At 47.8% G+C, this 9,693-nt stretch overlaps 1 protein-coding gene across 1 annotated transcript; it reads right to left on the bottom strand.

Annotated features, from left to right (window-relative positions):
* Positions 1-3,707: 3,707 nt before the first annotated feature.
* On the bottom strand, positions 3,708-4,280 carry LOC146174510 (uncharacterized). The gene has a single exon (XM_084585407.1). It carries the CDS (start codon positions 4,278-4,280, stop codon positions 3,708-3,710), a length of 573 nt encoding a protein of 190 aa, XP_084441533.1.
* Between the last annotated feature and the right edge of the window lie 5,413 nt (positions 4,281-9,693).

The raw sequence follows: 9,693 nt of genomic DNA, 5'->3' as shown, positions 1-9,693 counted from the left end.
TTGCGCGTGGTAGCGCTGACATATGACGCACTCCTTGACTACCTTCTTCACCAGCTGTCTTGCACCAATCACCCAGAATTTCTCTCTTAGTTGAGTCAGAGTATCGCGGATGCCTCCATGCAGCACTTGCCGGTGGCACTGTTTGGCAATGAGCTTGGAGAAATCGCTGTGCTTGGGCAGAATGATGGGGTGCTTGCCGTCGTAATTCAGTTGGCTCTGTTGAAGCCTTCCGTGCACCCTAAGAATACCGTGGCTGTCGAGCTGCAAGGGCACATTCTTTAGCGGCGAGTGTGATGCGATTCTCCGGCTGTTTCGTACGCACTCCACTTCGTTGGCAAATCTAGCGCCCTGCTCATGCAGAATCCAGTATTCCTCTGCTCTGTTCAATTCTTCTGATGTTAAAGGACCGGATTCGCCTTTCTGGCGTCTTGCTTTAGCGACAAATCGCAGAACCCAGGCGGTCACTCTATTCAAGCGTGAGAAGGAACTGAGACGTTGTATTTCTGTCAAGGCATCCGTAGTCGGTGCGGCTGCGGCTGCAGCGAGTGCCTTCGCTTCCTTTTTTTGTTCCAGCTCCGCCTCGGTGAATGTCGGCGCGATTCCGCTCTGAGGCCAGTGGCGTTCATCCATGCAAATCCATCGTGGACCTGTCCACCAAAGCCCGTTCTTCGATAACTTCTGTACAGGTAGACCGCGGGTGAGGAGATCTGCCGGATTTTCTTTTCCGGGGCAATGCCGCCAAGTAAATCCTCCGGTCAGTGTCTGGATTTCGACAACGCGGTTGAGTACGAATTGCTGCCAGCGATCCGCGTTTCCATGGATCCAGTGCAATGCAATAGTTGAATCTGTCCACAAATAGACGTTTTGGGGAGTGTCCTCTAACTGGTCGAGAATGTAGCGGCCCAGCCGTGCAGCCAGCAGGCATGCCATCAGCTCCAGTCTGGCAAGGGTAAGCTCCTTAATTGGGGCAACTCTCGATTTGCTAATTACTACTGTCGCGGTGCCATCCTCGCCATCTGTCGTCAGGTAGGCAACTGCCCCGTAAGCCACTGGACTCGCATCCGCAAAAATGTGCAAACTGGCTGTCGCGTCTGTGCCTGCCCTGGCCCTGTAGTATCGCGGCACCTTGACCTCGGGCAGGTAAGAGAGTTCCTCAGTCCAATCTGCCCACTTTGCTGCGATTCCTTCAGGCAGGGCATCATCCCATCCTATGTTCAGGCGCCAAAGTTGCTGAAATAGCACCTTCGCTCGCACGATGAAAGGGGATAGCCACCCTAGGGGATCGTAAATCCGCGCGGTGGTCTGCAGGACGGATCGTTTGCTGGGTGGCTCGGTCGTGGCGATTCTGTCGGTGCAAGGGCAGAATGTCAACATGTCCGTACTTGGTTCCCAAGTGAGTCCCAACACCTTAAACACACCTGACAGGTAGCCAAGAGGCTTTGCCCCCTTTGAGTCCTGCTCAAAAATTCGACAAAGCTGCTCGCTGTTAGATGCCCATTTGTGCAACTTCATCGAGGCTGCTCCGAAAATTGCGTTTGATTCGTTGTACAAATTCAGTGCGGCCTGTTCGTTTTCGGCTCCCATCAGTATGTCGTCGACATAAAGGCTGCGTTGTAGTCGGCTTGCAGTGATCGGGAACTGCTCCTCTGCGCTCTTTAGGTGATGTTGGAGAGTGGCAGAGAGCAAGAACGGACTGGCAGTCGTTCCGAATGGGACTCTCTTCATACGCCATGTCAAGATTGGTGGAAGAGGGCCACCTGGCTCAGGCTTCTTTTCGAACCACAAGAAACGCAAAGCGTCTCTGTCGTCTGGTCTCACTGCAATTTGCAAAAAGGCCTGTTCGATGTCCGCTACTAGCGCTACTTTGTGCCTGCGGAAGTTTAGCAGCATGCCCACGAGGTCAGCCGTTAAATTTGGTCCACTTTCAAGATTGTCGTTCAGAGATTTTGCTGATCTATTGTGGGAGGAGGCGTCGAAAACCACGCGCAGCTTGTGAGCCTCGCGGATGACAGCCTGATGCGGCATGTGGTATGCAGGGCTTGCGCCACTGTCATTTGTTTCAACCAACTCCGCCATATCAAGTGCGCTGTACTGCCTTATAGTCACGTCATACTCATCTAGTAGCTCTGGGGATCTTTGAAGACGTCTTGTGAGCTGATGTAGACGCTTTAGGGCAACCTCCCTGTTATCTTCCAAAGCTGTCACAGGTTTCCATGGAAGGGCCACCTCATAACGACCCTCCTTCATCTGCACGGTGTCCTCAAAAAACTCCACGACAGCATTGGTTACAGTTTTGGATTCATTTTCATTTATCCCAATCGATTCTAAGGTCCAGAATTTCGTTAATATGTCCGTCGCGCTTCTTTCTGTGACCGATGTTCGCAGGGCAACCGTTTGCATGCAATAGGGTCCTTCGTCCATGCCCTGAACTGGTCCCTGAAGGGTCCAACCTACAACTGTCTCAACTGCTCTCAGTCTATTGCCGATCTTGGTGGATCGGCCGGTCGTTAGATCCCAAATGTGGTCGGATCCTATGAGAAGCCCAATATCTCCAGGCCCTCCGTCGTTGCTGGAATCGGCGGGCTCATAACCGAGCGTTCTCAACCTGTTCATCAATGCCACGGGTGGTTTTGGGATATGCTGATCGCAAATGACGTCTGTCTCCAGAACCTCTAGTTGGCATGTTTTTCCTTTTTTAGTTTTAATTTCGACCAATACTCTCCTGAACACTCTTTCTTCTTGGTGACCGCCAAAGACACCGACGGTTAGCATTTCTTCACCAAGAAATTTGCATCCCAGTCTTTTTGATGCTTCAGATGTCAGGTACGAGCGTTGGCTTCCGCCGTCGAAAAGTACTCGCAGTTGCGCCCAGGCCTTTAGGCCACCGAAGTTAGCAGACGCCGTTTGAAGCAGGACCGTTTTCGCGGTTGCGGATTCTGTTCCTGCTGCAACTTCAAGGCTAACTTGCGCGTTGGTGACTCCGCTAGTGGCTTCCCTCTGGCGCGCTACCGCATAGGACGGATCACAAATTGCAGTCGCGTGCTTCTTCCCGCACTTCATGCATTTTAGGTGCACATTACAATTCCTTGATCGATGCCCTTTTCGCGTGCATTTGAAGCATCTCCCTGCCGCTTGCAGAAGCCGTTTCCTTTCCTCCACGCTTTGTTTGGCATCGCATTCCTGTGTCAGATGCTCCTCGGCGTTACAAAAGAAGCAACTTTCCTTGGTTGCGTTTTGATGCAAGGTTGCTGCGGTTGGTAAGGGCTTATGAGATTTCCAAGGTGGCTTCGGCTGATCTTTTCTGATTTCCTTAGAGTTCTTGACCAAATGCATGCTTTTTAAGGCAGCCAAATTTTCTCGACTCTCGACTTCGATTTTGAGGAAAGAAATGAGACGTGAAAAGGACGTCACCGTACCTTTGACACTTGCGTTTGAGCTTTCCGAAGTGCCGTTGGTCAATTCCTCGTTCCCGCCCATGGAACTAGTCTCGATGACACATTTGCGGCTGTAGTCGAATAGGATGTCCGTTGGCAGTGCTCGTTGCACAATCGGCATGAGAAGCGTGGTGTAGGAGTCCTGCTTTTGGCCCAGTGTCTCCAAACCCTTGATGTGTGCAGCCAGGGTGTCGTAGAGGCGGCGAAGACCGCGTACATCGTCTGAGGAGCGAACTGGCTGGACGTCAATAAGCTTCTTCATGTGCTCTTGAATTAGCGTTTTTTGAGGAGCTCCACGGCGTCGCTGTAGCATCGTGCCGTCGATGGAAGTCCGGCGAGCGCAGCGGCGGCGTCCCCGGTGACAGATGCCTTGAGGTAGTGGAACTTGTCGACAGATGAAAGTTCTTCGTTTTTGTCGACAACTTGTTCGAACACCTCCCAGAAGGCCTGCCAGTCATGACGCCGTCCGGTGAATTTTGTGAGCTCCAGCTTTGGCAGCTTGACCCTAATCTTCGAGGTGGTCGTTGTCTGGGCGGCGTTATTCTCCCGCTGAGTCGATGAGTTTCCAGTCGGGTTTGAGATGCACTGTTGCAGCTTGGCCAAGACAGTTACGATTCGATCGTTGTACTCAAAAACTTGTTCGTACTCTGTCTCGGCCTGCTCATCTTCCAGTGACTCCTCGAGCTGACTGTTCACAGCGTTTAGCTCAGCATGAAGAGACGTTAGTCGAGCGTGCACGACATTAGCATCGCTCTGTGTTAGCTCATCGAGTCGCTCAAGGCATTCCTTGATAACTTTGGTGACTTGGGTGCGCAGTACCTTTCTTTTCTTGAGGAGGCGCTCCATCGTTGCACCAGCGTTGCTGAGGATCCTAGAAATTCAGTTAACCAGGGGATGAGACGACTTCATGCGGCCGCGTTGGGTAGACTTCTTGTCCGTTTCGATGAAAGACCACAATGAGGCGAATATCCAGGGTTCGTTGATCTAAATTTCTTCTCTTCGCTTTCTTCCCGGGTTTCGGCACCAACTTTTGTCTGATATGTCTAATCGTTCGTTAATACTCGTCGTTAGGAAGAAAAGCAAACGATTGAACAAACAACAACTGAATTTACTGGTAATAGAAAAGGGAGCACATTCAAACGCGTCCGTTTCGCACCAAGTTCGTTTAGCGACTCCTCGCCACTGTGTCCCACTCCCGTCTTCTCCATTGTCCCCGCTCTCCCCGTCCTCGCCCCGAAGACCCCTCTTTTCTCCACACTCGAGGCTCCGGCGTTGAGCGGGGCCTTCCAGGAACAGCGAGCGCCTGGCGCGACCCAGGGGGTAGAGCAGCGTCCTCCTCGAAGGGGCCAGGAGGTCATAAATTAGACCGCCCGAGTGTCCGAAAGAGCGTGGGTGGTAGGCCGAGTGTTCCCCGCGCGGACGAACCGCTCTTTTGCGAACAACGTTCACGACAGAGCCAGGCTACGAGGGCCGCCCATTCGACGCACTTCTTTTTCTTAATCTTCCACAAACGAGCGCGCCACTTCGTCCTCATCATTCTCCAGCTGTAACAATATTTCTTCGCTCATGTTTTGTCTCGACTTCGCAAATGGACGGTGACAGACACAGCAATGAATGATTCAGAATCAATTTTGTGCGCGTCGAGGTCCTGAAGCGCTGTGGCATCAGGCAATACACAGACGTTTTTCGCAATCACCTTCACCTTAACGCGGATTGCACAAAAAGACGATAACGTTCAATGAGCAAGCAACGTATTCCAAATCATTTTAGTAGAATGAAAGAATTGGAAAGGGCATGGAAAACTGCCTCATTAAAACAGTGTTTGTAGGCTGCATTCGTTTTTTCGAATGACTCGACAGCGCACATTATTTTCATTCCTGTACAGTTTTTTTTTTATTCCTTTGCCACCGCCTAGCGCGGTTGGAATGGTCAAACTCTAAACTAATAGGCGGAAAAAAATATTTTTTTTGTTTATTGGCGATATATATGTTGTGCGCCATATAAATGTACCGGGGCCTTCATGCTCGCAGTCTGCACGAAAAACTGTCATTTTTTTTACCACCGTGTGAATGCCCAAAACTAAAATGGTAACCTCGCGAGTCTTCCGGCTTTTCATTTTCCAGTGATTGCGTCTAGAAAGTACACACATCGTATTCGGTCCTTTCTCCAGGTAAACAGACGATGCTGCGCGTAGTTCCTTATGGATAACACAAAAGCACTAGAACAAAAACATCGCTGAGAAAATGGTCATTTGTTCCTTCAACATGAGGCAACGTTTTCCTTCTCGGCACTGAAAAAGCTACCTTCTAATCACTAATTTAATGTCACATGAACATGCTATGGCGACACGATTTCGTTTTTATGCGCGTTCTCACTGACAAACTATAGGTTACGTATAGATGCAGGGATGTAATCGGCGTCCAATACAGGCACATTGGGTCGTGAGTGCTGGCCGGTCTGGGGTATACATATGTGGTCGCACGGTCGTGCTATCATTAGATATAATTGTGCGACAAACGTATACGCCTGCGACAAAATCTGCATGCATGCCAATAGGCTAAAACCATAAACACATATATCTGACCCCCAAAGGTGCGCCGCATATGAGGGCACCGAAAAGACGAATCCAGACAGTTGCAGCAGTACGTGCTTGAATGCGTTATAGTAATTGTCGTCCCGTACATGGTACTTGGTGAGGTCCGAATGATCGGCTGAAATGTTGTCGGAATTAAATGCCGCGGTTTGGCGCCCAGCGCACGTGTATTCAACCATAAAAATGGAGAATTTGTTTTGATTGAATGGTCAACGGAAAATATTCACTTCGGCAGCCCATTAAAGCTGCGTTTTTGGGATGGCAATGACATTTGCGATATCAGGGGAAAAAGTGGTCCATCGTGGGCAGTTTTCATACAGGGATAGCTAATACTGGAAAAACACAAGACAAATTGCAATGGTCCATTACAGCCAGTTTAAAACAACGGAACGGTCAACGCCGGAAGAACACAGGACACCTTGGTCCATTGTAGCCAGTTTTAAAAACTGAACGGGCAACGCCGGAAGAACACTGGACAACATGGTCCATTGTAGCCAGTTTTAAAAAAAGAACGGCCAACGACGGCGGAACACAGGACAACTTGGTCCATTGTAGCCATCTTTAAAAAACTGAACATCCAATACTGGAAGAACAGAGGATAACATTGTCCATTGTAGCCATGTTTAAACACCGGAACATCCAACGCCGGAAGAACACAGGACAACTTGGTCCATTGTAGCCAGTTTTAAAAAAGGAAAACCCAATGACGGAGGAAGGCAGGACAGCTTGGCCCATTATAGCCAGTTTTAAAACCCGTGCGACCATTATTGGAGGAACAACGGCAATCTCGGTCCAACATAGACATTCTGTATGTACGGCAGTGCCAATATCGGGAACTCACTGTACATCTTGGCCCAAGCTAGCCAGTGCTGGCTACTGGCAGCGCCAACAATGGGTGAGCACTGGCTAGACTGGGCCATTGTTGGACATTGTGTTGACTGGCATGTCCTATGTTGGGAGCATGCTGGTTAGGCTGGCCCAATGTAGGGCCACTGCTTGCCGTCGTACTTACAACATTGGCCCAATGCTTTGTGCTGCCTGGGTTCAGCCTCGCTATAACAAGCAAAAAATCAGGCAACCTGGACTGCGGTTGGGATGCTCGGCTAGAGAATCCAATTACCGCGATTCAACCCCGATCGGTTTGATTCAGCTCCAAAGTTTACTGCGACACCAAACACACGTGGCGACCAAGACGTTAGACAAATTTACTAGGATATGAACCACTGGTTTAATGCTTTCTAACTAATAGCTAGCATATTTATAAACGCTGCAGCACACCTTGCTATCCCGCAGTCGTCGATAATTGTATAACTGTGAAAGAGCGGCAATGCAAGAAAGAAAAATCATTAGGCTTCGTAATGGAGAGAGGTAAAACAGGGTAGTTCTGTCCGGAAGTTTAAATGAATTGGGGAGCAGTACGCAATTGTCAACAGCTACATATTATCTAATGAAAATATTACCAACTTATTCGCCGTCCCAGTTTATCTTCTCATAGCTTTTTTTCAGAAAAAAAGTTATATTTTCTTACAAGTGCAAATGCTAACAGAACATGTTTATTCAGTTTGACGTTTTTTACACTGGGCAGACAAAGTTAACAATCCCACTACAGAGCTGCAGATTAAAGACCTCTCACATGTGGCAGTCATAATGAGGTTGAAAAAAATTGCAATCTCCAAAAGACCCCTACACGTAAAATCGGCAGGATAAACGTTGCAATCTATGCAATAGTAATCCCTCTTGAAATACTATCCTCCATCTGGACCCACTCTTAATGCTTTCACAATAGGCGCGTTTAAATATATCCTGCGGTTGACGACAATCCTTTACACCGCCTGTCCGGAAATACGGAGAGCCGCGAATTACCTCTTGTTATGTATGCCCATGGCTTTCGTTCAATTAGCTTCAATATTTCTGAGACTATCGCTGCTGTTGCTCTTTTGTTCTCGATTATATTTAATTTCTCAACGGCTATAAATTTAGTTTCAAGAAATGCACAAAGTAAATGGGAAACTCAATCCACGCCAGTAAATAGAGGAAGGTACAGGCTTCATTGCGTCCTTTTGCAGGCTGCTCTCCTTTCGCCCCTTCGTTCATGTGCATCGAATAATCGATAAATTCAACAATGGCGCAAACAGCCAGTGGGGAGAGAAAAGCCTTTTGCGTAGTAACAACAGTCGGAACCACGTATCGGCAATAACCCAAGGCTACATATAAAAACGGACCATGAAAAAGAAATAACAAGAAGAATAAGATTAGGAAAGAGCGCATTTCGCAAACACTCGCAGATTATGACTAGCAGCGTACCGGTATCGCTCAAGAGGAAAGTATACAGCAGTTGTATCTTACCTGTACTCAACTAGGGTCCGAAACGTGGATGCTAACCAAGAGGGTTCTACTTAAGTTGAGAACAACGCAGAGGACTATGAGACGAAAAATGGTAGGGGTAACATTAAGAGATAGGAAGCGTGCACAGTGGATCGGAGAAATAGCTGTCGTTACTGACATTCCAGTGGAAATTAAGAAGAAATGGGCATGGGCAGGACAAGTAGTGCGAAGATAGAATAACCGGCGGTCGCTTAGGGTAACAAACAGAAAGTTAGGTGGGCGGATGAGATTAAGAAGTTCGCAGGGGTCAAGTGGATGCAGCTAGGACAGTATCTGGTTAATTGGAGAAATATGGGAGAGGCCTTCACCCTGCAGTGTGTAGAGTTAGGCTGATGATGATGACATATAAATTACCTGTCATGGTGATTTGTGGTCCCATTGATCAACGAATGATCGGTGTGTGATTAGAGATGAGGAATTATTTTATATATAATTGATGTTTTGTTTCAAAAAATGAAAATTGAAAAAGCTGATAAAGGGTGCTTGATAAGTATTAAATTGCTTTGCTCGGAATGAAAGGGTAATGTTTGATGATGCTATTTAGGAAAGTGGAAGGGTGTAATTGTTCACTTAAGTAATTGAAATTTTCAACTTAAAATTGAAACAGTGAATTCAATATGACAAATACGGTCAGAGTGAAAAGCAAAGGCTAGTTATCATAATCTTCATCATCATCAGCCTGACTATGCCCACTGCAGGGCGAAGGCCTCACCAATATTTCTCCACTTAACCCGCTTCTGTGCTAGCTGCAATCACGTGATGCCTGCGAACTTCTTAACCTCATCCGCCCACCTAACTTTCTGCCGCCCCCTGCTACGCTTTCTTTCCCTTGGAATCCAGTTTGTTACCCTAAACGACCATCGGTTATCCTCTCTTCGCACTACATGTCCTGCCCGTGCGCATTTCTTCTTAATTTCAATTCTCCATCGGATTAAAAAAGTCGCATGTCGATGGAATCGCATAAACAGGTTTGGGGTTCGACATGATGCCGGTGAACACCTCCGACAAGGCACTCCCTCACCAGAACAGGAGCTGGCCACCCCGGTGCAGTAATGAGCCGCAACCTCTCATGATAAGCTAAATATTACCAACATACTAGTGGAAATTAAGAACAAGAAATGGCTTGTGATTCTGAGAAAATTGAGTCCGTAATTAACAAATGAAATATTCAAATACCTCCCAGAAATTAAAATGCGCTCAAAGATGTCGAACTCCTCAAAATTGAAAGCCAATATTGTCTGATGCTATATTATAGTGTATAAAAATATAGCATATTCAGTT

This window comes from Amblyomma maculatum, chromosome 11 (assembly GCF_055883805.1).
Source record: "Amblyomma maculatum isolate TAMU_Amacu chromosome 11, ASM5588380v1, whole genome shotgun sequence".
Lineage (NCBI taxonomy): Eukaryota > Metazoa > Arthropoda > Arachnida > Ixodida > Ixodidae > Amblyomma > Amblyomma maculatum.
The sequence above is the reverse complement of the archived record's forward strand: the minus strand, read 5'-3'. Positions and strand labels throughout refer to the sequence as shown.